Source organism: Rhineura floridana, chromosome 8 (genome assembly GCF_030035675.1).
Source record: "Rhineura floridana isolate rRhiFlo1 chromosome 8, rRhiFlo1.hap2, whole genome shotgun sequence".
NCBI classification, from domain to species: domain Eukaryota; kingdom Metazoa; phylum Chordata; class Lepidosauria; order Squamata; family Rhineuridae; genus Rhineura; species Rhineura floridana.
The window spans coordinates 36,122,206-36,149,901 of NC_084487.1; the positions used below are offsets into that span (position 1 = coordinate 36,122,206).

Below are 27,696 nucleotides of genomic sequence, written 5' to 3' on the forward strand. Positions count from 1 at the left end.
GAGATAATAAATTAAAAAGGGTTTATTTCAAAAGCAGTGAGACGAATGCCCCTAGTCAATGGAATCAACAAAAACACTCTACTACATACTTCTAATTGTTGCAAAATAGGGACTGCACTACAATGTACAGGTAACACTGTTATTGGGCACCAGACAATCCACAGAACTAGCCCTGCACAAGACAACAGCTCTTGTCAAACTCCTTCATTCTTACGAAATTTGTGCAAAGTAGCTCTTAGTAGATTATGTCCCACGCTTCTAATGCTAAGATCTAGAGACTGGTTACTTCTGGATTCACATTAATTCAATCATTACATTAAAACACTGGGAGCACTTCTTCTGAACTGCTGGTGCTCAAGGAATTCTCTTTCAGAGTTAAAATATTAATAAATACGTTAACGCAACTTTAGTCATGCAAGACGGTTACAAAACAAAAATTCATTTCAATTTTTATAATAAAGGCAACTTGCATTCAAAAAGAACTGTACCCTTATGTTTTATTCAAAGGGTAAACATGAATTAAACCCAGCTGTTTACTTGAATTATAAAAGTAACATGATTCAATATGAAAATAAGAAACTGTCTACAAATCTCTGACAGTAGTAAATTGCAATATACAATGCAAACAGGAGTTATACAGAGCAACAAACTCTTGTACAAAACAAAAATATTTTAATACCTTTAAAATCCAATTTCTTTTAAAATTATTCATGAAAAAAGGTTTGAGTCAGAGTTCACATCTCAATTAGTCAAGCCTCAGGCAGCTACATTACAGCTATCTGTATATACAAAGTGACATTTTTCTCTTCACCAGCCATTTTAAACCAAAGTTTCCTCTCCTTTAGTATTCCCATTTCTTTGCCCGTCTCCCTCAAGTTCCCAAATCCAAAGCTTTCTTCAAATCATGAGAACTGAATTTGCTGAACACCAGAGATCTGGAGAATGCAAAATAAAGTTGGATTAATTTCAACAAATTGCTACAAAAACATACGTTTACTTAGAAGGTTCGACTATTAAAAGTGATTATTTAGAACTAATTGACTTGTTTATTACTTGCCTCGTTATCAGCTACAGATGCAGAAATTGGGATGATTAAAATATAAATCAAGAGAAAAAGAAAAGAGGAGAATGTACCTGTTGATAAGATGTTGTATAAACCATAACATTTTGCTGTTGGCCATCTGTAGTTATTAAGCCTGCTGGCAATTGGTTAGCTAGAAGAAAGAAACCAGTTTAGTGAAGGAATTGACCTCACACAGAATAATACACCAACCCAAATTTAATGAGTTCACTGGAAAACAAAAACTAATTATATCCAGTATACTATTAAACAGTCACTTGATACTGTCAATCAAATTAAACCTTTTTAATCAGTACATGCTAAAACAGTGAAACAAAGGTACTGAATCAGAAATTGAGGTGAAGACAAGAAATTTAGACTCAAAACAGTGAAAAGGCAGCAGCATTTAGTTTAGAAAGTGAAAAAAGTTACAACTAACACCAAGGGGAAAACTTCCAAGTTAAACACTCCTCTTATGTGTTACAGCCTTCAGTTGGGAATGAGACTAGCCACCACACTGGCCTTTCATATATTAATATTTTCAGTCTTTTCAGGAAAGGGACATAGCTCAGTAGTTGCTTTGCATGCAGAAGGTCTCAGGTTCAATCTTCGGCTCCTCCAGGTAGGACTGGGAGAGAATTCTGCCTGAAATCTGGGACAGTCAGTGTAGACAATACTGCACTAGATAGACCATTGGTCTGACTCAATATAAGACAACTTCCTATGTTCTTATGACATAGATGATGCACCTCAATGGGGAACCTCTGGCCTTTGGGGCAATCTTGGCTCCCCAAGGGGTCCAATTTGGTCCATGAAGCCATTTCCCCCAAACCACATCCCTCCCTCCCTCCCTTCCATTTATATACTGCCCCATAGCCGAAGCTCTCTGGGCAGTTTACAACTATTAAAAACAATAAAAACATATATACAAATTTTAAAACACAAACAATTTAAAAACACAATTAAAAAAAACAATTTAAAAACACATGCTAAAATGCCTGGGCGAAGAGGAAATTATATTATCTTTTTGGCACCAGGTCAAGGCTTTCCTCTTCTCCCAGGCATTTTAGCATGTGTTTTAAATTTTTAAATTGTGTTTTAGATTGGTTTTTAAAAGATGTGTTTTTAAATTTGTATATTTGTTTTAATGTTTTTAGTTACTGTAAACCACCCAGAGAGCTTCCGCTATGGGGCAGTATATAAGTTCAACCAACCAATCAATCAAAGTCTTGACCTGGTGCCGAAAAGTTAACAGTGTTGGCACACCTCATCAAAAAGTGTTGCCAGGAGCACCTCGTCAAAAAGATCATTCCATAATTTGGGGGCTACCACTGAGAAGGCCCTCTCCCTTGTTTCCATCCTCCGAGTTTCCCTCGGAGTAGGCACCTGGATGTCACGTGATCGGCAGGAGGACAGGTTTAATCCTGCCTTGGCTGTGTGATCCTGTTCTCAGCAGAGAACAAGATCACACAGCTAAAGCAGCAGGATTTAATCCCCGCTCACCAGCTAAGCAGGAATTAAAGCTGTGTGAAAAAGCACCCTTTGAATCAGATCATGCATGAGAGCCACTCCAAAGAGGCTTTTGCAAAGGCTTTAAGATAGCTACTGCACTTGCATTTGCTCAAACAGGAACACAGGGGCTGTCTTAAAAGGGGAGGGTAGGAGACTTGGAAGCTGCTTTTGTAAGTTCCCCCCCTCCCCCTTTAATTCCCCAATTGCTAAGCTTTAAGGGAAACAAGGGATTTTGACAGGTGGGTGCCCCTGCCCACCTACCAATCATGTGATGTCACAATGACACCATGTGATTGACAGGTGAGTGGCCATTTGGCCTGTGAGGCAGATCCTGATAAGGACCTTGCCCATGGAGCATAAAAGGTTCCCCACCCTGAGGTAAGTTATAGTTAACACAGCTCTGACACAGAGTTTGACTAGGATTTTCCCAACTCCTCCCACTCACCACTTTTGAGCCATCAATTATATTTGCAGGCACTCAAAAGCATTTCCCTATTCACACTCAGCAAGGAAAACACAAGAGTGTATGACAAATGAGATGTACCCAATTAAAAATAATCTCTATGAACTTATCTAAACACCCCTCTATCAAGTAGAGAGAACTAGGAATATCTGTTGGAAGAGTTCTACCTTCGCAATGGAACAGCATTTATTCTGTAGCTCTGACCTTCATCATCATAACTTCAACTCAGTTTTAATTAAGTCATAATCTATAACCTCAATTTACAAGATCTGAACAAGGTGGTTCATGACAGATGCTCTTGGAGGTCACTGATTCATAGGGTCGCCATAAATTGTAATCGACTTGAAGGCACATAACAATAATCTATAACCACTCCTTTGTTGGCAACTGTATATATGCATCTACAATGACTTGACTTTACTACAGGAATGAGTAAGGATAGTTTTAGATAAGTTCATGCACACCATGCTGGAAAGGTATGGCAAAACAATTGAAGGTAGGGTGGTGCAGCTGTATTGCATCTTATGTAATATGTTGTGGAGCCTCCCTGTTCAGCAGTTGTTGGTGAATATAGACCCCATGTTCAATTCTTAGGTGAGACAGGCCACTTTCCTGCTTGCAATTCTTGAGAGAAGGATTTGATCCTAACTAACACTGGATTGAATTGTATTGGTCATGACTGAGGGATAAAGTCCTGTTTATTGATGCACAACAAGAGTGCATCCACTTCTTTCAATAATCCATCCAACTATAGACAAATGACTTGGTGATCTGCACTTGTGAATGAGTCCCTACAGATTAAATACTGAAAATAATATTTCAATATTGCTTCACACACACTTTTCACATATATAGTGCCAATTCACATATTCAGCTATGAGTCTTCCTAAAACTGATGAGAAATCCAGGTGAGGCAGCTGATGTTCTGAATACCTGGACATAGTAATGGGGATTGGATGGGGACCAATAACCTGAGACCTAATCTATAAGACAAATGAGCTGCTAGACAGTGAGTCATCCAGCTGAGTGATGCACTTCCTTCAAAGCAGAAGAGGGTAACTTGTGGAGTCCAGATATTGTTGGATTCCAACTTCCATCAGCCCCAGAAAGCATGGCCACTGGTCCAGCAACTTCTGGCAAGCCACATATCAGCCAACCTTTGTCTCAAGGATCATCTTTGCAGTTTGGAAGTGGTCTTGGATCTAGAATGGTCACTGGAGGCATAGCCTTGGTGGCTCAAAGCATCTTTTATTGACTTAGCCTTGCTACAGTTATCCATAGCCTGGTAAATTCCCAACTGGGTTACTGCAATGAGGAATATATGGAATGTCTTTGAAAAAGTTGCAGAAACTTCAGCTGGTAAAAAAGCAAGATTATTAACTGGAACTAGCTGATAAAATCAGTTTACTCCAGGGCTGCATTATCTGCACTGGTTTCCAGATCATTTCTAGGGCTAATTCAAAGGGCTGATATTAAACGTTAAACCACTGAACAGCATGGGATCAGACTATCTGAAGAATTGCCTCCTCTCACATATACCTACCTGGACATTAAGATCATCTTCTGGAGCCCTTATCCAGGTGCCCCCATCAAATGAGGCATAATGGATGGTAAAGAGCCTTTTCAATGGTAGCAGCCCAGTTGTGAAATGCCCTCCCCAGAGGCATTTCCTTGATACCTGGTGAAGATCTTTTTATTTTGCAGTATATAGTATGTTGGACTAGGACCTGGAGTCCAGAATTCAAATCCCTAGCCATGAAGCTCACTGGGTGACCTTAGACCAGTAACTCTCAACTTCACCCACATCTCAAGGTTTTGATGGTAAAATATTAGGAGGGGGACATAGGAAAGAGGAAGAGCCAAGGACACCATCTTGAGCTCCTTGGAGTAAAGGTGGAATATAAATGCAACTTGAGATGTACATGCACGTACAAACCAGCCTAAAGGGCTACAAAACACAGCCTCCAGTTCATTTTAATGCAACTTTCATGGGCTTCTACATATGCCTCATGGCAGCAGTACTTAGTGGATTGCAACCTGTTAGTTATAAACCTGTTACACAAATACTTAACACTTGAGATTGGAAGAAGCTTGTAAATTATCAATAGCAACATCTGTACAAGTAATTTCAAGTGATACTTACTAAATGCTTCTTCTGTGAGCTCCTCACTAAGGCCATCTGCTGTGGTGACTGCTCCTCCAATACCCTTTTCTCCTTTCATGGCCTTGAAAAAGCAAAAATAATGTTTTGTATGAGGATATAAGAATTTTCAACTGCTTAAAACTAGTATGTAGAGACAAAGAGAACTATTACAACAGTATAGAAATAGAAGAGCACAACAAAAAAGGGAAACAAGAGCCCTATTCCAAAAGATTAGAGAAATTAAAGGGAAATTTAAACCAAGAGTAGGGATGTTGAATAATCAACAGGGGAACACACTGACTGAGCAAGATGGAATAAAAGGAAGATGGAAGCAATACACTGAAGAACTCTATAAAAGAGATGCAAGGATGACAGTTCATTCATGGAAGAACCGTATGATGAAGAACCAGAAATTTTAGAATGTGAGGTGAAATACCTGGAAGAAACAAATCACCAGGAACAGATGGCATACTAATAGAGTTGCTACAAGCTACTGAGACTGAATCTATCCACATTTTGACAAAAATTTGTCAACAAATATGGAAAACTAAACAATGGCCCACAGACTGGAAGCGTTCAATATATATCCCAACTCCAAAGAAAGGGGATCCCAGGGAATGCAGTAATTATCGAAGTACTGCCTTAATATCCCATGCAAGTAAAATAATGCTCAAGATTCTACAACAAAGGCTCTTACTATATATGGAGCAAGAATGCCAGATGTCCAAGCTGGATTTAGAATAGGAAAAGGTACCAGAGATCATATTGCAAACATACGTGGGATAATGGAACAGACCAAGGAATTTCAGAAGAAAATCATCATGTGCTTTATAGATTACAGCAAAGCCTTTGATTAAGTAGATCATGAAAAACTATGGAATGCTTTAAAAAAAATGGGGGAGCCACAGCATCTGATTGTCCTTATGGACAACCTATACTCTGGACAAGCTGCTACTGTAAGAACAGAATATGGAGAAACGATTGGTTCCCCATCGGAAAGGGTGTGAGACAGGGGTGTATTTTATCACCCTATTTGTTTAATCTATATGCAGAACATATCATACAGAAAGCAGGATTGGACCAAGATGAAGGGGGTGTGAAAATTGGAGGAGAAATATCAATAATTTAAGATATGCAGACAATACCATACTACTAGCAGAAACCAGTAACGATTTGAAACCAATGCTGTTGAAAGTTAAAGAGGAAAGCACAAAAACAGGACTACAGCTGAATGTCAAGAAGACTAAAGTAATAACAAAAGATTTATGTAACTTTAAAGCTGACAATGAGGACATTGAACTTGTCAAGGATTACCAATACCTCGGCACAGTCATTAACCAAAATGGAGACAATAGTCAAGAAATTAGAAGAAGGCTAGGATGGGGAGGGCAGCTATGAAAGAACTAGAAAAGCTCCTCAAAAGCAAAGAAGTATCACTGAACACTAACGTCAGGATCATTCAGACCATGGTATTTCCGATCTCTGTGTATGGCTGTGAACGTTGGACAGTGAAAAAAGTGGATAAAAGAAAAATCAACTCATTTGAAATGTGGTGTCGGAGGAGAGCTTTGCAGATACCATGGACCGCGAAAAAGACAAATAACTATTATTAGAAGCCTAACATGATGAAACTGAGGTTATCATACTTTGGACATATAATGAGAAGTTAGGATTCACTAGAAAATACCATAATACTGGGAAAAACAGAAGAGAATAGAAAAAGAGGAAGACCAAACAAGAGATGGATTGATTCCATCAAGGAAGCCACAGACCTGAACTTACAAGAGCTGAACAGGGTGGTTTATAACAAATGCTATTGGAGGTCACTGATTCATAGGGTCGCTATAAGTCATAATCAACTCGAAGGCACATAAGAAATAATTGCATTCATTTCGAACACCTATACAGTTTCTATGTGGCAAATTTTTCAAACCTTATGTCTCCAGTACAGAAGTCTTTAATTGTGCATGTTCTGTATACCAAGAATTATAGTGTATGCATAGTGTAGATGTGTGGTATTTCCTTCAGCTTTTATCATGAGGGATCTGTGGTACTTAGCAAAAGTGACCTCTCATTTACATCTTATAGACAAGTTCGTAACAGTTGAGTAGCTGCCAGAAAGAGGATGACTGAAAAGGTTCCAGAGCTAGAACTAATGTCAACTGAAATAACTAGGAAGATTCAAGAGATTGCATGTCTGTAGCAGCCCAAGCTCTCGCTTGTGCATTTGAAACTGCAGCAGCTTCTCATTGATTTCAAAGGCCAGGCTGTTTCCAATTTAAGCTGTGTGTTGTAGCGCATTATATGCGCCAAAGCCCATTAAGAAGAGAAGATCTACTGCTAGCACACGTCACACAGACACACACCACCCTTTCAATGGCAACATTAAACCTGAAAAAGAGGAAGGAGGAATGGGCAGAGATCCTAGCAAGGGACTGCATTGTGCTACCCACATCTGTCCAGCAGTAGGACAACAAGCAAGAAAGTGGTAATTTATTTAACTTATTGATTGATTGATATCCTGCCCTTCCTCCCAGCAGGAGCCCAGGGCAGCAAATGAAGATCATGAAGGAGAAGATAATGAAGAGAAGCCACCAGTGTCTCCTCCCCATCCTTACTGCAATCCCCCACCCCACCCCCCACTCCGTACTATGGGATGTCAATGAAGAGTAGCAGCAGTAGCCACCATCCTTCAAAAAGGTATTGGTATATTGTAATCCACTTTGGTATTTTAAATATGAAATGCTGTCTAGAAGTGTTTTTGAATAAAGTAAGTAAAAAATCAGAGAGCAAGTGGGCAACAGCTGCTGTTCCTCTTGACCATGATAAGCACACAAAGTGAAATAGATGCAAGGTAAAGAGGATAGAAAGTCTACTTGTCAAACGACAGATCCAGGTAAGAAGTAAACCGTTGCATAACATACGGGAAGAGACAAAGACGACTGCCAGGCCTGGTGTCAGCGGTTGGCCATGTTGGGCACTGGCTGAGGGGCCCTGCAGCTGACAGGGGCCCCTGTGGCTGGGGGTGTAGCTCCTGCTCTGCGATCCATACTAGTATCAGGTTGCTGAGTATGTGCCCTGTGACCCGATACTGGCACAGATTACAGAGCAGGAGCCACCCTCCCCAGGTCGTCCCCCCCACTCACAATAGACAAAATTTGAAACTGCTGCAAATGAAAGATTACAAACCTCTCTGAATTTCTGAAGATACAACTTCAAAGGTTCAACGTAGCTATCAAATCCAAGGGTAGACATAGCAAAGAGAATATCTTCTCCATTTATAGTCTTCCGTTTTTCTTGATGACACCTCTCACTTGCTTCTGACGTTATAAAGCTTATGAATTCACTTACACACTCCTGCACACATTCCTTTGCATCTTTAGCAATCTAAAAAAAAAATCATCTAGTAATTCAATCCCACTTCTCATTTTAATCTGAATCCTAAAATACGCCCCAGAAGAACTGCCAACAGAACTAAACATTTCTGTCCAATTAATCCACTAAAAACCAAATAAAGTATATGCTATACCTTAATGAAGAAAGATTTGCAAATTTTGAATAAGTAGTATGTTCTTTTCTGAATGACTTTTTTTTAAGTTAAAAAGCAAAACTGCCATTCATTTAGAGCAGCATTCCCTAACCTTGGGTCCCCAGATGTTGGACCACAATCCCCAGCCAGCATGCCCACTGGTCAGGGATTATGGGACTTGTAGTCCAATATTTGGGGACCCAGGGTTGGAGAAGGCTCCGATTTAGAGAACGGAATCTATCCATGAGAGGCAGATGCAAAATTTCTGTTTTGGACAGATGGAGATATGGAGGAACAGGAAGCATGATCAACTTGTCCTTCCTATTCCCAACATATCTGAAGGAACTCTAAATATTTGGTCTTAAAAAGCCCACTGAATGTGACCCAATGACTGTGCCATATTTTTTCCAACTCTGTGATGAAATCTATGCTTCTTATGTTACAGATGAAATAAAGAACGCTACTGAAGTTCTCTTTGAGGTATTACCTTTCCTGTCTGAGGTATAGCATTTTTCATTATCCTTGCCACATTTGCGATTGGAAGGTATATATCTTGTTCTCGAAAACTCTCTTTGGAGCCATTTGTGTCTTCATGATCGTTCATGCTATCCTCTGTATCTAAAAACACACACACACAAATATTGGTTGCACATGGTCAACTTTTGATCACCTCAACTATATGTTATGTGGAAATTCATTTGTACTGAAAAATCTCTAGGAAGTGAGGGCAAAAATGTGTTATTTATTTAAGCCATTTCTATACCGCTTTATACAAAAATCTCTAAGTGGTGTACAGAAGATAAAACAGCAAATATTATAAAAATATACAATAAAGCCATAATACAAATTAACAAATAAGTATTAAAACTGCCTTGCACTTCTCCACTCAACATCTCTCAACCTCCTGGCTCTCACCCAGGACTCCACCCAGCCACCCTGGCTCTCACCCAGGGTCCAACACAGACAAATTGCCCCCAAAGTCTCACAAACTTCCCGGGGATCCTAAAAAAGGTAAACAAAAGGATGCGGGGGCAGCTGGAGGCCCAGGCCGCCCCTGCGCTGGAAGGTGACATTGACAAGGACAATGTTCTTGATGAGGCTGTGTATGTAGAAGTGCTGGGAGTGGAAGGTGAGTTCCAGGGGGCAGCGCGAGATGAAGCAGGAGTGGCCATGTTGAAGTCCACCGAGTCCTGCAAGGAGCCATGGCCCATTGCCACAAAACCTGCCGCATCACCAACTCCAGGTCACAGCCCCAAAGATGTGCCAGCACCAGAGACAGTGCCGACGCCAGGCCCAAGGAGGAGCAGGAGCAGGCCGCCAACACGGACATATTCAATATTTCCTAACTCTTCCATCTTCACCTCCTTGGGCTCACTCAGCTGCTGCTCCCCGGGATTCTGCTGCTGCTGCTGCTGGTGGTGATTCATGTCAGGTGGCTCGGGCTCAGGGGCCTAGGCCTTGACCGTGGGGAGCAGCAAGGCAGCGGATGGAGTTGCTTAAACTTCCCCAGCAGTGCCTGCCCGGTGCAGCTGACAAGCCTCCCCCAGGGCGAGTAAGAGCTGGCCGTGCAAAGCGGGGGCCATAGCTTGGTGAGCGGCGTCGACCATGGCAGGTGGCTCTCCTGTTGCTGTGAATGCTGTATGCAGAGTACCTGTAATTCTATTACAGACCTTGCCCCATACTCTGAACTTCATTTTCTGCAGTTTAAAAGTTTAAAAAATGCCTAGCTGATTTTTTATTAATTTAAGAAATTTAGCACTGAAGTCAATGATAAGCCCTGGCATGTTTGTGATCGTACAAATGGGGATGGGGTTGAAATAATCCATGAGCTTACCATAGTTATTTATTATATCGGAATTATTTTCTTACATTTATCTCTCCTTTCTTCCATCCTGAAACACATGTAGCCACCCATCTAGGCACCTACCAGGCCAGACCTGCTTAGCTTCAGCAACATGGTGGCCATATGTCCCTTCACACCATAACCCAGGGACTTGATAGACAAAGATCCCAAAGGACTGTATGGGAAAACACACATGCCAGAGAGGGTCACCAATTGTAGATATTTATATGCTAATGCTAGAAGCCTGTGCGCCAAGATGGTGGAGTTGGAGTGTGGTGTTTTAAAGGAGACCATAGTGGGTATAACAGTCAGCTACTGAAATAGAATTAGTTGGGTATGACCAACTCTAGATACAAACGCTGTAGAAAGGACAGAGGAGGATGTCATGGGGGCACAGGTGCTCTTATGTCAGAGGCCCAAGAGTCAAAACAAACTTGAAATCTCAAATGGGGCAGACTACTCCAGAGTCTCTAGGAGTGGCAAGAACATGCCCCTCGAGTAACTTAGTATTAGGTACTTATTTTCCATCACCACCACAATGCTCAGAGCAACCTTGAGATTTTTTATTTATTACATATATATCTTGCCAGGTTGGCCAACAACATAAAATCCAATGAAACAATATTCAACAAACTATAATTAGAATGACAGCTATAAAAACTATAGTATCTAATGTACCTATCCCTTTCCAAAGGCCTGGATAAATAAAATGTCTTCAAATTCCACTTGAACATAGCCAAGAAAGGAGACTGCCTCATCTCCCTTGGGAGGAGATTCCAGAAATGGGCTGCGACCACCAAGAAAGAAACCTTTTCTCGTGTTTGAAACCTCCTAGCTATCCACAGCAGTGATACCGCAAGAAGGACCTCTCCCTTTGATCATAAACTGTCTGTTGGGGTATATGGAGAAATTGGACTGAAGCCTCTCTTGAGAGATCTCATGTACACTCCACTTCTGGAAAGTTACAGCCAGCTACCCTTCTGACTGGCTAGGAGAATTGGTTCACTGTTATTAGGCCTTTTGCTTGAAAAGTAACTTTAACCCTTTGTTCTATGCCTCACATCATGGTTCCTGATACTTGTGCTACTTGCTGGTTTCTGTGGGATCAATTACTCTACTAGGTTTGCATTACAGTTAGGCAAGTTCATTTTGTAATTTTATTTCTTGTCTTGTAATTCCCTAAATGTACCTTCGTACTCTTAATAATCGTTCATAACTACGTTTCTCAGTGGTATATAGGTTCTTCTTTTATGCTGCTATTTTAAAAAAATTATTAATAAATATATCCCTGATATTTGTGGGTGTTGTTTCTTGGAACTGGGCTTTGGATACTAAACCAGTTCCTTGGCTTCCGAGTAACTTTTGGGGCTTGGGGCTCAAGAGACAGAGAGCCTGACTTATAGCTCTTATCTTATTGAATCTCATGCAGTCCAGAGTACAGCTTGGGAGTCTCCTGGCCCAACTGGTTAGACTTAAGGAGTGGTGGCAGCTTCTACTTTGCAGGGTTTTATTTGATCTTTTGGCACCTACTCCCTCAACAAGACTCTGGTCCCCAGGTTTTGGGGCCAGTAGTTCTGACAGGTACCAACTTGGATGGCTATAAAAGAGGGTTAGTAAGTTCATGAATGATAAAGTTACCAGTCATGATGGCTATATTTTACCTCTAATGTCAGAGGCAGTATACTAGCTTCTGGGAATTACAAGAGTGCTATTGCACTCCGGTCCTGTTTGCAGGCTTCCCATGGGCGTCTGGTTGGCCACTATGAGAACAGGATGCTGGACTAGATAGGCCACTGGCCTGATCCAGCAGGTTATTCTTACATTCTTAAGAAGTTTTGAAATAATGGATGCCTTCAGTTTTCCTCACAAAGACTGGTAACTGTGGTTTCTGGTCACAAGAGGTAAAAATTCTGATACTCAGGAGAGTTGGTCATAGAACAGACTAGAGAGGAGGTAACCTTGGACTTAATCCTGAGCGGCTCCTAAAACCTGATACGAGATACAAGTTTTGTTGAACTAACAGAAAACAGTGACCAAATTCAACAGTTATCAAGTAGAAAACCAGTGCCCGACATAATCACATTTGACTTCCAAAGGAAGAAATCTTTTTTAAAAAAAAGGGGGGGGGACTGGTAAAAAGGAAGGTGAAAGTAAAGAGATTCAACTATCTCCAGGAAGGTTGAGGATTAGTCAAAACTACAATAATTGAAACTCAACTAGAACAGATGCTGATCAGGAAAAGTACCTTTAAGTCAATGAGAATGCCAAAGTCAAGAAAGCTAGTAGAACAAGAAGGCTTTCTCCAGAAAATGGAATTCTTGCCCAAAATGAGAACAAGCAAACAAAAAATAACAAGAATACAAGCTTGTACAAGAAAAACGTTAGAAGAACTAAGGAATGAAATACTTTTTTGGAAGAGCACGTTGTGATGTTCCTGTATTAATGTAAATATGGTAAGTGCTGTTTGTATAGAAGATATATGGTAAGTGGAGTGAAAGAGGAGGGGGGAGTAGATGAGCAGTAGAATGCTGGATGATTGGCTGAGCGTTTGAATGGCTGAGAGTATAAATGGAAGAATGACAGTTGAATCTGGTGGTGGGTTGTTTTGGTGGTGTTTGGTGGTGGGTGTTAGTTGGTGGATGTCAGAAGAGTGTGGAGAAAGAGGGAGTGGGAGTTCTAGTTAATAATAAGACAAGTATCACAGGAATAGATGAAACCATATGCTTATGTAACTTTAGAAAAGTAATCTTGTTATTTCTGATATTTAATAAATACTATTTTGGTTTACCGAAGGCCTGATCCTTGGCTGGGGTTTTCACAGACCAGAAGGGAGGGCAAGGTAATTACCAAGGCTGAAGGGAAACAGTAACGAATGGTGGCAGCGGTGAAGAGAAGAATAACAACATTACAAGTATCCAGCGCAACCCAGAGTTATATGACTTATCTATATAGATACAAAGGGGTTGGGAACAGCATACGCACGCAGTCACAAAAGTAACCAGAGAGAGAGAGAGACTCAGGCAAAGTCTCTGGGAATATTGGTTACAGGATGTGACTGGTAGTGCTGCCTAGCAGGGGGATCTAGTGAGATCTGTGCTAGAGCGGAGAGAGAAACCATAAAAAGGACAGTCCGGACTGGTGGAGTCCCTGGTGGTGCCTAGTGAAAGGCAGTAGCCACAAGCAGGTAGGAACCTGACAGGGAGAGCCAGGGAAGGGCGTCACACACGTCCCTAAAAAACATAAGACCACCACCAAGAACAACAGAAAATAACTCTTTAAATACTTCAGAAGCATGAAACCAGCTAAGGAGGCAGGTGGGCCATTACATGGTAAGAGATTTAATGGTGTGCTATAGAGGAACAAGGGACTGCAGAGAAGCCAAATGAATTCTCTCAGGAAGAGAGTCTGAAGAACAGAGGCAAATATGGTGACAAAAGATGAAGTTTCTAGGACTTATTGTCATATTAAAATTTAATAAGGCACTGGATCCAGAGGGTATCCATCTTTAAAAACTCAATACAAAATTGCTGATATTCTCACACAAATATGTAACACCTCCCCAAGATTGTCCTCCATATCAGAGGATAGGAAAAGCTGCCAATGTAACACCAACTTTTAAAAGGGACCCAGGAAGTTACAGAATGGTTAGCTTAACACCTTTCTGTTCAGTGTAAACTGACAGAAAACATTAAAGATAAAAAGATCAAGGGGAAAAAACACAAGTCTTTCTGAAGAGTAAGCATGGCTTCTGCAATTTTACAAGTCCTGTCTCACTAACCTTTTAAAGTTCTTTGAAAGTGTTAATAAGCAAGCCTCTCACGAAAGGCTACTGAGCAATCTTAGCAGTCCTAGGTTAAGAGACAGGACCACTCATGGATTGTTATAACTAGTTAAAGAGAAGGAAGCAGAGAGTAGTAATAAATGAAAAATTCTCACAATGGAAGGATGTGAGAAGTGTGTTTCCCAAAGGATCTGCATTGAAACCAATGCTTTTTAACATTTCATAAATAATCTAGAATTAGGGATGAACTGTGAGGTGGTCAAGTTTGCTAACACGGAATCAAACTGGTAAAAAAAAGATTGTGAAGCACTCCAACATGATCTCAGACGTGGGTGAATGGGCAAGAAAATGACAAATGTTGTTCAAAGTAAAAAGACAAGTGCTGCACATTGAGATAAAATATATTGAGCTATATGTGCAAATTAAGATGGATGTATTGATGGTTATTGTATTGTTAATGTGAGCTGACAGGGTTTTGTTTGTCTGATCTGTTTTCCCGTTTTGTTTTGTTGCTGTTCTCCCCCCTTCCTTTCTTTCTTTTCGTAAACAAATTTGCAATAAAAAAATTTCACTATTTCAGAACCCAGCATCATCAATTAAGCTAAATGATTGGAGATTCAGGACAGATAAATGAAATTACTTCTTTACACAGCACATAAAGCAGGGGTAGGGAATTTTTTTTGGGTCTATGGGCCAGATCTTTATCAGGATTGGTTTCACAGGCCAAATTTGACAGGTGGATAGGGCTGTCCATCTGTCAATCACATGGCATCATTATGACATCCTATGAATGACAGGCTCACCTGTTAAAAATCCCATGTGGGGATCCAAGTGCTTGCTGCTGCTGAGGGCAGCTCTTCCTACAACAGCTGCAGCAAGCGGGGGGGGGGAGGGGGAAATGAAGTTTCTCCCCTTCATTCCCTTTCCCTCCAGCTGCTGCCAAAGGCTTCTTTCTCTTCCTTCCTGCAGTAGCAGTGACGGCAGCAAAGGGGAACAAAGCGGAGATTCCCCTTTGTTCCCCACCCACCCACCCGCTACAGAGGCAGAGGGAACATGGAAAGGCTTGCAAAACACCCACTGCAATTCCCAAGTACCTGCTGTTGCATTTTAAAATGCAGGCTTCTGCTTCCTGCAGCAGCATAGGGAGGGGGGAGAGATAAAGGGAAGCTTCTCTCTCTCCTCCACGCCCCCCCCCCCCGTGCTGTTGCCGCCACTCTGGCAGGGGGAAGCGGGAAGGCTTGCAAAGCCCGCCCCATGCTGATGCCTTCAACCTTGGACATGGGAGGTTGAAAGGATCAGCATACAGCAGCTTCAAAGAGCAGCACTGGAAGGGAGAACCAGTTTCCATCAAATGGAAACCACTTCCTTCATTGAGCAAGGTGCACTCCTATTACCCATCAGCTGATAGGTGGTTGGGAGCATACCTTATTCCAGCAAAGCAGCAATCAGGAGCCCACTTGTTCCCTTGAAGCCCCACCCTTACCTGCCCCACAGCTGGCATTATGTATGATGTTAGGTGTAGGGTGAATGAGTGTGGCTTCTTCATAATGGCCTGGCAGGCCAAATGGGAAGGCCTGGTGGGCCAGGTTTGACCTGTGGGCCAGAGGTTCCCCACTCTTGACAAACTATCAAATTTGCGACAAGATGCGATTATGTCCAGCAACTTAAGACGGCTTTAAAAGTGAATTAAAAGGACAGGGCTATCAATAGCAACTTGTCATGCTGGCTATATGCTACTTCCAGGTTCAGATGCACCCTGCCTCCAAATACCAGTTGCTGGGCAACACAAGCAGGAGAGTGCTACTGTGTTCTTGTCTTGCTGTTGGGTTTCCCAAAGGCATGTGGATGACCACTATGGGAAACATGATGCTGGACTAGATAGGCTTGTGGCTGAAACCAGCAGGCTTTTTCTACATTCTTACATGTTTGGAATGTTACAGTACTAGACTCAAGGGAAATAGATTTCTAAGACATATTATAAACCAACAAGAGGGAGAATTAATATTCTTAAGGAGAGCCACAATATTGTTTTTTTAAAAAACAACAACGGATGAAACAAATATCAAATACTGTTAAAAGAAAAAATGTATCTAAGTGGTAGAAGAATGGTAGAAAAGCAATACCAGTATTAGCCACTTCTCATATTACTTGCAATACAATACTACTCATTAAGTGTATTTCACTGGATGATACCTTATTGAATCATACTCAAAGTAGACCCATTGAAATGGACTTAAATATGACTGATGTTCTCCCATTGAGTTTCGTAGTCCCAAGTAAGTGTGTACAGGATTGCAGTGTATGACATACAAGTCCCACATGATGCAACATTGACACAATCACTGCTGAGTAACTGTTTCACAGAAGAGTCATTAATTCATTACAGGGCTGTTTTGCAGACTTGTGCCTTCTCTTACAGTCTTTGTGCTAAATTTCACTGATCAGACACATCTCTTCCACAGGCCTGCAAGCTGCAACATGAAAAATGGTCATAAGAATGAACACTGACAAATGCATTACTTACCATCATGAGGCTGTATCACATAGTGACTACTACCAATGTAGTCTCCAGCAATTCCTAACTGAGAAGCATCTGTTGTAGAACTATCACCATCCATCTGGAATAAAAACATGACTTTTTAGAATAGTTCACTCTACTTTACTAAACATATTACTCGTAAAAACCTGAGCCAATTTCTGACCCAAATATCTAAATGAGATTTGAAAATATACAAAACAGTATTAAATGCTCACTACACATGTACTTTCTTTGATCTTCACTACCTAACATTGAATAGCTCATTATTGAAACTAAACCTTCTACTGAAGAGTTTTAGCACACAGCAGTACTTCATAAAGCTATGGCATCTCTTTATTGTATCTGTGAAAAAAGCAACTGCCCACAAAGAGCCAGAGGGCAGGGAGAAGCAGATCATATACCAGGGCTGAAATATACACCTTGTCCAAGGTTAAACTAAAAAGCTACACTTCAAATGATTAATTATCAGTTACTCTAAAGAACAGAGCTCTTCCAAGAGACATTATCAGTGCCATATTCTGCATAATAGGGGCTAGTGTTTTATGAAATCACCAAAAATTCTTCATGAAACAATGCTAAGTTTCTGTTAAATATTAACTTGTTTGGATGACCTCTTTCACCCTGTGGCTTTACTTCAGGAAACGCATTAAGCTTAAATAAAAACTGTACAGCTAGTTCTGTAAATAAGGATAGTGACAAGTTGTTTCTAATTGTCTCCAAATGGTTATTAATGAGATCTACCTGTTCTAACAAGCCCAGCTACAGTATCCAAGTTCTTCTTCTGTCCTATGTGCCACAATTTGTTCCAGTGTACCACTGTTGGCAATAAGAGAACTCCTATCCTAGAATCAAATATCAAGGACTCAGTATTGCCATCATTAGGTCTGCAAATGTTTGCTTCACTTTGGCATCAGTGTTTAGATTTGTACCAACAGCATTTACTTAAAGCTATATGTTACCAATATTCAACTGTAAATGCAATACAATAAAAATGTTACCTTACTTTCCTGCACATAAGGCACTATGCATCACCTGTAGAAGTAACTGATGCATATTTAAAAAAATTTATTTCACTAAAACTTTAATAAAACCTTATTCTTTGAAACATTTTACTTGCCAAACATCACTATGCTCAAAATTCCATTTTCCTGTCACAGCAAGTAGATACATGGAAGCATTCTGTGATTCCTAAACCTTGATTCTAGGAAAATATTTCAGAAAAAAATGAGGATAGGAAAATGATCTAATGTTTTCACTGTTATTCTTCTATAGAAGTGGTTCTTAGCCTGTGGTCTATGGCCCCCAAGGGGATCCATGGATGGGCTTCAGGAGGTTTGTGAACCAGGCACAAAAAAAATCCATTTCCAATGCAATACAATAAAATGGTATGCAAACTTTCATGTATTTGTGTTTATGTACTTTTTCTAGGGAGAGGGTCCATAACTTTCATTTGATTCTCAAAGGGAGCCATGACCCAAAAAAGGTTAAGAACCACTGCTCTATAGGGTTAACTGGTTTACGCCACAGTAAGGTCACTAATGGAACTATATATATGTATGTATATGTATATAAACATAATTGTGATTAACCAAACAGAGGTTTTTATTATATTAACAAAACGTTTCAGCTTCCGCCTTCATCAGCTGCCAACATACAAATGCTGTTACCAAGGTGGCAGTTACAGAGCTTTGAGGATGGAATGCTCAGAGGGGCTTCATTTGCAGAAGCTAAGTAGTGGTGGTACTGTCCTCCAGGTTCAGGCCATGTGGTGCCAATGTGTCCAGAGAGTAAACCCAAAAGTTCTCCCTTTTGGTCAATGCTGCTGGATCTGCTGGCATCTCTATCGCTGTAATGGAAAAGTCCAACAGGCTGTGACCCTCAATGTTAAAATGCTTTGCAACTGGTTGCTCCACTTTTTTTGTCAAAATTGCCAACTTGTGGTTCCTGAAGTGCGTGCGTAGGTCAGTTGTGGTCTTTCCTACGTATTGGATATGACATCCTGGTCTTTTGCACTCGATGATGTAAACTATATTGCAGGACCTGCAGGTGGTGTTCTGTTTGATGTAATATGTCCTGCCTGTCCTAGTGCTTGTAAAAGTGGCTGTCTCCCTGAGGTACACACAGGTGATACAGCGTTTGGAGTGACAAGGATGAGACCCTGGATTGGTGATAGGTGGCTTAAGCACAGCTCTCACCAACAGTCTGCGCAAATTATGAGGTTGGCAAAATGCTATAACAGGAGGCCTGCTGATGGCTCTGGTAAGATGTTCAGAGTTTGCCAGCAATGGGTAGCTCTCCTTGATGGCTCGGTGATAGTTAGGAGATGCTGGATGGAAATCTACCACAAATGGAATCCGTTGCTCTCTGCTCTTTGACACCTCAGTATGATGGAAGAGGTTTTCTCTGGACAGAATGGAGGCTCAGTGGATGTTGCAATTCATAATATGTGGAGAATATCCTCTTCGAAGAAGGTGTTCTTTAAGTTCAGTGATCCTTCTCTGGTATTTATCTTCAGTGTTGCAAATAAGTGATTCTCAGAGCTAAGCTATACACAATGATCTTCTTTATATGCCTAGGATGGCAGGATTTCCAGTTTAAATAGGTGTGGGCATCAGTGGGTTTGCTGTAGAGATCAGTGGCTATTTTGTTGTTTTCAATGGTAAGAAGGACATCCAGAAAAGGGATGTGCGGATTGTCATTTGTACTATTAAATGTAAACTTAATAGAGGGATGGATAGAGTTGATGTAATTTTTAAAATGTATATATATATATATGTGTATGTATGTATATATATATATATGTATATATGAATGAAAATACTTGCCAGATCATAAAAGGAATATTGTAGAATTGAAAAAGTCACAGACAAAGTCAACCAAAACTATCAGAGGGCTGAAGCAGCTCCTCTAAGAAATATTAAAACATCTGGGGCTAATAAGAAAAAAGGTAAGTAAGGGGAACATGACAGAGGTGTATAAAAGTAAGGATAGTGTGGAAAAAGTGGATAGCTTTTCTTTATCCCTATAATATTAGAACCTGGGGCCATTCAATTAAGCTGAAACATCATGTGAGATATGAGGACAGACAAAAGGATGCATTTCTTCACAACAGCGTTATGGAATAAGACCAAGACCAGGAGACCACAGTGGAAGAAGCTAGATTCTTTTCACTAACCATAGATAAGAATAACCAAAGTTCAGGCTTCAGACAACATGTTAAACTGCAGTTAAACCTTAAACAAGAGTGAAAGCTTCCTATCACCTTGTGACCGTGCAGGAGGAGACAAGGGGAGGGAGAGCATGCAAGCCTTGGGGAAGACTAGGTTCACTCCTGTAAAAGCCTTCTCCAATCTGATGCTCTCCAGATGATTTGGATTACAACTCCCATTAGCCTCAGCCAGCGCAGGCAATGACCAGGGATGATGGCAGTTGTAACCCAAAACATCCGGAAGGCACCAAGTTCAGAAAGGCTGCCATAACACTAATCATAGTGCAGCATTATGTCAAAAGCAGCAATTGTTTTATGAAGGCAGCCTACAAGGCCTTTGGTCTCAATTGTGAGCACACCTCAGCTAACAAAACTACAATGCCTTTAAATCAGGGATGGTGAACCTGTAGCCCTCCACATGTTGAATTCCAACTCCCATCAGACCCAATCAATATAACAAATGGTCAGAGATTATGGGAGTTGTAGTCCTGCAATATCAGAATGGGCACAGGTTCCCCATCCCTGCTTTAAATCAAGTTTCATTCACCTAACTTTGACATAAAAAGTTACTAGTTAAGGTAAAATGTGAAGACAAAGAAAACATATGACATAATCTACTCTACCCCCTTTAGGATGCACACCTTAACGTGGTGAGGGGGGTTGAGAGTGTTGAAGAAGCTGAGAGCAATGCCGTCAGGAGTCCAGACCAAGAGGCTAGACTCCTAGCAAGGGGCACCCAAGGCAGAATGGTCAAAGCTGAGACACCAGAATAAGATGCATCCAAACTCAGAGGAAGGCAATGGTAAACCACCTCTGAATACCTCTTACCACGAAAACCATATGAACAGAGTATCCAAAATGCAACACGAGATAGTGCTGGAAGATGAGACTCCCAGGTCAGAAGGCACTCACCGAGCTACTGGGGAAGAACAAAGGACAAGTACGAGTAGCGCTGTGACTAATGACGCAGCTGGGTCAAAGTCAAGAGGAAGCCCAGAGGCTGATGCGCACAGATGTGAAAGGAGAGTCCGGAGTTGTACGATGTACACAATAGGAACATGGAACGTGAGAAGCATGAACCAGGGAAAGTTAGAAATTGTCAAGCAAGAAATGGAACGTATCAACATTACAATACTTGGTGTGAGTGAATTAAAATGGACGGGAATGGGACATTTTCAATCAGGCAGCTACAAAATATTTTATGCAGGAAATGAGAAATCAAGAAGAAACGGGGTTGCTTTAATAGTGAGAAGTGATGTAGCAAAAGCAATTAGGAGCTAATGCAAAGTCTGAGCGAGTGATATCAGTGAGATTAAATGGGAAACCTATTAACATAACTATCATCTAAGTCTACGCTCCAACGTCAAGAGCAGAAGAGAAGAATTGGAGAGATTTTACGCAGACGCACAGGAGGAAATTGATCACACACCAAAACAAGATACGATGATAATCATGGGGGACTGGAATGCAAAAGTAGGGAACAGAGAAGAACTAGGAATTGTGGGGAAATGGGGCTTAGGAGACAGAAATGAAGCAGGAGACTTATTGAATTCTGTGAAGCCATTGATTTGTTTCTTGCCAATACATTTTTTGAGCAACCAAAAAGACGACTGTACACGTGGACATCACCAGATGGTCAATATAGGAATCAAATTGATTGTATAATTGGAAACAGAAGATGGAGAAGTTCCATGCTTTCTGCAAAAACAAGACCAGGAGCAGACTGTGGTACAGATCATGAACTGATCATATCAAAAATGAGAGTAAAGCTAAAGAAGAACAACAAAGCACTCATAATGCTAAAATACAATTTAAATAACATCCCGGAAGAATATAAAGATCAAGTAAGGAACAGGTTTGAGCTTTAAACTTAGTTGACAGAGAACCAGAAGAACTATGGACTGAAGTCAGGGACATTATCAAGGAAGAATGCAAAAGACAATACCTCTTGTTAAAAAGAAAGACCTCAATGGATAACTGAAAAAACTCTTAACATGGTTAAAGAGAGAAGGAAAGCAAAAGCAAAAGGAGATAGAAACACCTAAACGCAACTATACAACTAGTACATAGGGACAAAGAAAACTATTACAATAGTTACTGTATAGAAATAGAAATGGACAACAAAATGGGAAGAACAAGAGCCCTATTCCAAAAGATTAGAAAAATGAAAGGGAAGTTTAAACCAAGGGTAGGGATGTTGAATAATCAACAGGGGAACACACTGACCGAGATGAAATAAAAGGAAGATGGAAGCAATACACTGAAGAACTCTATAAAAGAGATGCAAACAAAAGACCAATAATTGGGTGTTAGAACAAATCAAAGCAGAACTGTCACTGGAAGCTAAAATGATGGAACTGAGGTTATCATACTTTGGACACATTATGAGAAGACATGATTCACTAGAAAAGACAATAATGCTGGGAAAAACAGAAGGGAGTAGAAAAAGAGGAAGGCCAAACAAGAGATGGATTGATTCCATAAGGAAGCCACAGACCTAAACTTACAAGATCTGAACAGTGTGGTTCATGACAGATGCTCTTGGAGGTCATTGATTCATAGGGTCACCATAAGTTGTAATCGATCTGAAGGCACATAACAAATCTACTCTTAAGATTTTGTACAGAACACAGATTTGTTAGGATCTGTCATTCTGCCAAGACTGTTCTTTGAAAGAGTTAATGTAGACTCCAAATATGAAAGAAAGCTTCCATGAATTGAAAGTGACCCTTCTAATGTTACATGAAATAGTTCTACTGATGGATCCTTTCCAGAGGCCATTGCTGGCATGTCTTGTCTTGTTTATAATGGACTGTTAATTAGTTGTCTAAATCTACAGGTATCTTATATCACAATTGTCATTTGGAATGTGAACTATTTTTATATGCTCAAAAGTTTATCACTGTCAATTTTTGCAACAAAACACTGTTGTATAACTACATTGGTAAAACCATGAAAAGGCTGTGGTTACTGAAACGGAACACAAGAGCAATGCAACATGGAAATGTCACATTGTGCAACTATTTCTCTAGAAATTCAGGACATTCTGAGGATCTGCACTACAGAGCAGTTAACACTGCTGGAAGTCACTGATTCAGCTTCTTTTTCAAAAGCCTATTATGAAAATGATAGAGACAAGGCCCTGAAAGAACACCAGATTACAAAGACCTCTTCTGGGTCACTCCCAGTTCATAGATAACAGAAGCCCTGCTATTTTCTTCCTGCATAAACATGATACAACCAAGAGGGGGTTAGGGGCCAAACCCAATGAATGTTCATCACATGTGCAACTAAAAAAAAATTAAATGTACTGCCTTCAAGTCAATTCCGACTTATGACGACCCTATGAATAGAGTTTTCATGAGGCTGAGAGGCAGTGACTGTCCCAAAGTCACCCAGTGAGCTTCATGGCTACGTGGGGATTTGAACCCTGGTCTCTCAGGTCATAGTCCAACACCTTAACCACTACAACAAAATCCAGATCCATTATAGATGGTAGAAGTATAGTTAAGTGGAAGAGGATTACTGAACTGTAGTAACTACACACGGGAGAAGAGGGAAAGGCAACATTGCAATAGGATTCTTACTAAATCTCACAGCTAATAAAGCAGTAAAGCAAAGAAATGTGAAGGCCTGGAAAAATACAGAAAAAAAACAGGATTTTTCCTTTTTTTTTAAAAAAGGAGGGGTTGGTTTCTCCCTGAAAAGTGAAAAAATGGGGGGAACTGTTAACTGTTTTTGTGCCAGTTATGACATATTTTGGCAAGATGGGATGCTTTTCAGCATTGTTCTGTTGTGTTTTGCTTTCAAGCTTTTTGTTGTAATGTTTATGTTTTATTATGTGTAAGTCACCTTGAGACTATTTCAGTAGAAGGCAACCAAGAAATACATTTCTTCAATGCTAGTCCTCTCAAAGCAGACCCACTGAAAATGGACATGACTAACTTGAGTCCATTAATTTCAACAAGTCTACTCTCCTAGTAAAATTAAGTTGATACAACCCTAAACAAAAACAGCCAGATTGGCGGGTACAAGAGAGAGGGCATTCTCAGTGGCGGCCCCCACTCTTTGGAACTCCCTCCCACAAGATCTCCGGCATGCCTCTTCCCTAAATGTATTTCGGAAAGACTTAAAGACCTGGCTTTTTCAGCAGGCCTTCGGGGTATCCGGGGAGGGTTAATCGATAACTGTAATGCCTCCTACCCAGTTTTAATATTGTTGTTGCAGATCTATTGTTTTTATTGTATTACTGTATTTTATTAATTGTATTTTAATAATTTTGTAAGTCGCCTAGAGTGGCCATTGGCCAGATAGGCGACGAAGAAATTAAATTTATATATATATATATAAATAAATAAACAGTACTTTACTTAACCTTAATTAAGCAGTTTCCTGTCTCAGGATTTTGAATCCATTCCTACTAACTACAGGACAATTGTACAATAAATACACACATGACCATCTCACCAGTTCTTTAAGTTTTTAAAATGAATTTAATTCTTTAGGAGTTTTGAAAAATGCATTGCTTCTTGGCTCATTCTGGGTGTTGTTCTTAAGAAAACTAGCACTGATCAGAGTTGCAAAAGGATTTTAATGAGCAAGGTTACTTCCAGTGCTGCTACTCAGCATATAGTATTAGAGCACTAGAGCATATCAGATTGCCTTCAGGCTAGTTAAGGTCATGCTGTAATCAAGAAGAGTGCTGCAAAAAGATTCCCTTATCTTTATACAAGAAAACCATACTTTTTCTTCCAGAAAAGCTTTAATGTGTATCCTAGATACTAACAACAAGCTCATTCTCTGAGTGCCAATCCTTATGTAGCCACAATGATACCATCCACATATGAGAAGTCTCAGCAGGGACACAAATGTTTGTAGTACAAAGAAGTATTTAGGGAAAAAACCTAATAGGGTGTAAAAAAAAGGAAAGGAAAAAAAGCCCAATTAGGACTCACCAGATTCAGTGGCCACAGAATAGTGAGTGTCTGGTGGGTGTGGGAGACAGGATGGAAACTTGGAAAGAATGGAATCGAGTGTCCTGGAAGAACTGGCACCATGAACAGGAACATTCCAAACAGTCCCACATTAGGCATTTCATAAATGAAAAAGCCCAAAATGTACTCTTCTTTATACATTTTATATCTTGCTCTATCTGCCACAGAACTTGTAAATTTGTGCATACATGTTCCCACATGTAGACAAAGACAACTAATACAAGTTCTCCCCTGCCAACCTATCTTGTTCCTGCATAAATAGAATTGTGTGTGGGAGGGGACTTGCACTATTGGAACTATAACATATTTAAAAAATCTACATACACTTATATATTAGTAACTGTGCCATGGTGAGCCCTGAACCTTAAATAAAAATTATTTCCAAGGTTTTACACATTAGTATACTTAAACTGTCTCCTTTATTTCTTTAAATAAACCCTTCAACAAAATTACTTTAAATATTTCTTACCACAAACAGTTTAGGAGAACTTTTGATTCACCTGAAGTTCACAAAAGCTATTGCTTTTTTACATTAACATTTAAGAACAGGCCTAACTAATGCTACACATTGTTGGTAGTCTCTTCCAGGAAACCAAGAGATCACATACTCTCTGTATACAAAGTGTATTTGTTTAGAAATTTTGCTGGGTAATTCCAAAGCATTTCAATAAAAGGAGAAACACATGTTGCCCTAATAAAACAGGAAGCCTTAAAAATGGGCAAGTTCACACAACTGTAAAAGACTGGTTTTTCTATCTCCAGACTTTTTTACTGGACAGAACAAAATGTGGTAAGCATAAAAGAATAGAGGTCTAACAGTGAGTTACATTTTTAAGAAATTCACAGAATTCAATGTATTTATTATTTATTGTATATTTGTATGCTGCTTTTCATGACCATGTAAGCCATTTTGAACTCTAGCAGATAGATTCACACAACTAATTCACCACCCATGGGCACATTCAGACTAGGGTCAAGGGGGGGAGAAGAGATATCTCTGATTTAACAATGCCAGTGTTGGGTATGAACTCTAGCAGACAGTGTTCTCAGACTTCCATAAACACATGCTAAATCCCTATGCCTTCAAGATACTTATGATCCAGCAACAAGAGAGTTGACAAGAAAACAGGCTGGGGAGGAGAGAAAGAAACCCGCATGCGCAAGATAAAAGACAAATCTTCCATAACAAGGCAGAAGCAACTGGTATCATCTGAATGTTCGGAGGCATAGCACAAAGAAAATGATGCACACAAGACAGTAAAACGACAGTCCACATCCAGCATCAGAGCTCCACAAACCCACCCACCTTTCACGATCTTATGCGTTGAGATCAGGACGAAGCGAGACAAAAACTGGAGCTCCCCTAACGCGCATAACATTTTTGACATCTTCCAGTCTACTACCTCCCCCAAACCCCACCACCACCATTCTTGAAACAGTGAGAGGCAGGCATGTGCAAAGGTAGGGTGGCAGAAGATAAAAAGAGGGGAGACCTTTAGACCATCGCCACCGTGGTGGCGAGGGAAACAATCGATCACCCCCCTGCCCCATTTTCTTTAGTGAACCTAAAAACAAATTGTGGGAGGGGGTGGAAAGCAAGAAGCAGACAAAAGCTTTTCTACATAAATAGACCCAGCTCCACCCTAGGAGGGGAAAACGAAGGGGGAAGAGAAAGGGCGGTCACCGCTAGGAAACATTAGAAAAGCTTCTAAAATAAAAAAGGCTTGGCCGCGCACTGGGGGGGGGCGCTACTCATCCCGGGGTGACTCAATGGAGCTCCCCAGGATAGAAAAGCGGGAAGAGGAGTGCGAAGGTGCCTGGAAGGATTATTTACTCAGGCGGCGAATATGCTCCCCTCTCCCCTTCCACACGAAGCACACAACCCCCTCCTCCCCCGCGCGTGATGACACGCTCCTCCCGCTCCCCCCCTTCTTCTTCTAGGGGTCAGCTCCTGTCACAACAGCCCATCTCCCTTGAAAGGCCTTCTGTCAACGGCTCCCTTTTTTTCCTTTCAGGGGCCCAAGCAACGTCCCTCCGTCCGCCAGTTAGCGCCAGCGCCGCCGCCTCCTCCCCTCCCCTCTCACACGGCGACGGCGGTAGCACAAAGACCCGGGCGGGAAGGAGGGAGCTGGCCGGGCCCGAGCTTCGGGTCTGCTCTTTCTTTCCCCATCTTTCCCTCTCTCGCTTTCTCTCTCCTGCTCCCCGCACTTCCTGGTCCCCTCAGCGACGGCGCGACGGCAACGCCGAAGCCCGGGGAGGGAGACGGACATTTCATTCGAGCCTGCAGTGAAACCGGTTACCAATCATTGGCCGGAGCCAGGCACAAACCTCCAGTGCGGCCCTGGTTGGCTCCCTCCGCAAATCGGCTGTTTGGTTGGACAGAAAATGGCTGCGAAGGAACCAGTCCCAGCGCGGAGCACCGCTTCCCGAAGCCGGCCTGCCCTCCCTCCGCGCCGCCTCCTCCTCCTACCCAGCGCCCCTCCCGCTCAGCGGCTCTTCCCGCTCTGGGTTTCCCTCCCACCGCTATTGTTACCGTTCCTGCAGCTTCGGCTCACAAGCAGCTGCGCGGCTGGAAATGAAACCTCGCCGACACGAGCAATCTCCTAGCGGCGGCGCGCGGACTC

General features: G+C 41.2%; 2 protein-coding genes across 5 annotated transcripts in view; one reads left to right on the plus strand and one right to left on the minus strand.

The window, feature by feature from the left end:
• Nucleotides 1–9,540, plus strand: part of HCFC2 (host cell factor C2) — a 60,055-nt gene extending 50,515 nt beyond the window's left edge. The window contains exons 15-16 of the transcript XR_009764382.1: nt 7,716–7,878; nt 9,153–9,540. The gene's annotated coding sequence lies outside the window, so the exon portion shown is untranslated. The remainder of the gene's footprint in view (nt 1–7,715; nt 7,879–9,152) is intronic.
• On the minus strand, nt 7–27,696 carry NFYB (nuclear transcription factor Y subunit beta). 4 transcript variants are annotated; one of them, XM_061638891.1, is made up of 7 exons: nt 27,606–27,696; nt 16,856–16,949; nt 9,195–9,325; nt 8,368–8,565; nt 5,179–5,260; nt 1,135–1,214; nt 7–935 (listed from the first exon to the last, which is right to left on the minus strand). In XM_061638891.1, the coding sequence occupies exons 2-7, from the start codon at nt 16,947–16,949 to the stop codon at nt 903–905; spliced, it is 618 nt and encodes a 205-aa protein (XP_061494875.1). In that variant the 5' UTR covers nt 27,606–27,696; the 3' UTR covers nt 7–902. The 4 variants fall into 4 exon arrangements, with proteins under 4 accessions (XP_061494875.1, XP_061494873.1, XP_061494874.1 ...); XM_061638889.1 differs by lacking the exon at nt 27,606–27,696 and adding an exon at nt 27,401–27,521; XM_061638890.1 differs by lacking the exon at nt 27,606–27,696 and adding an exon at nt 26,379–26,939.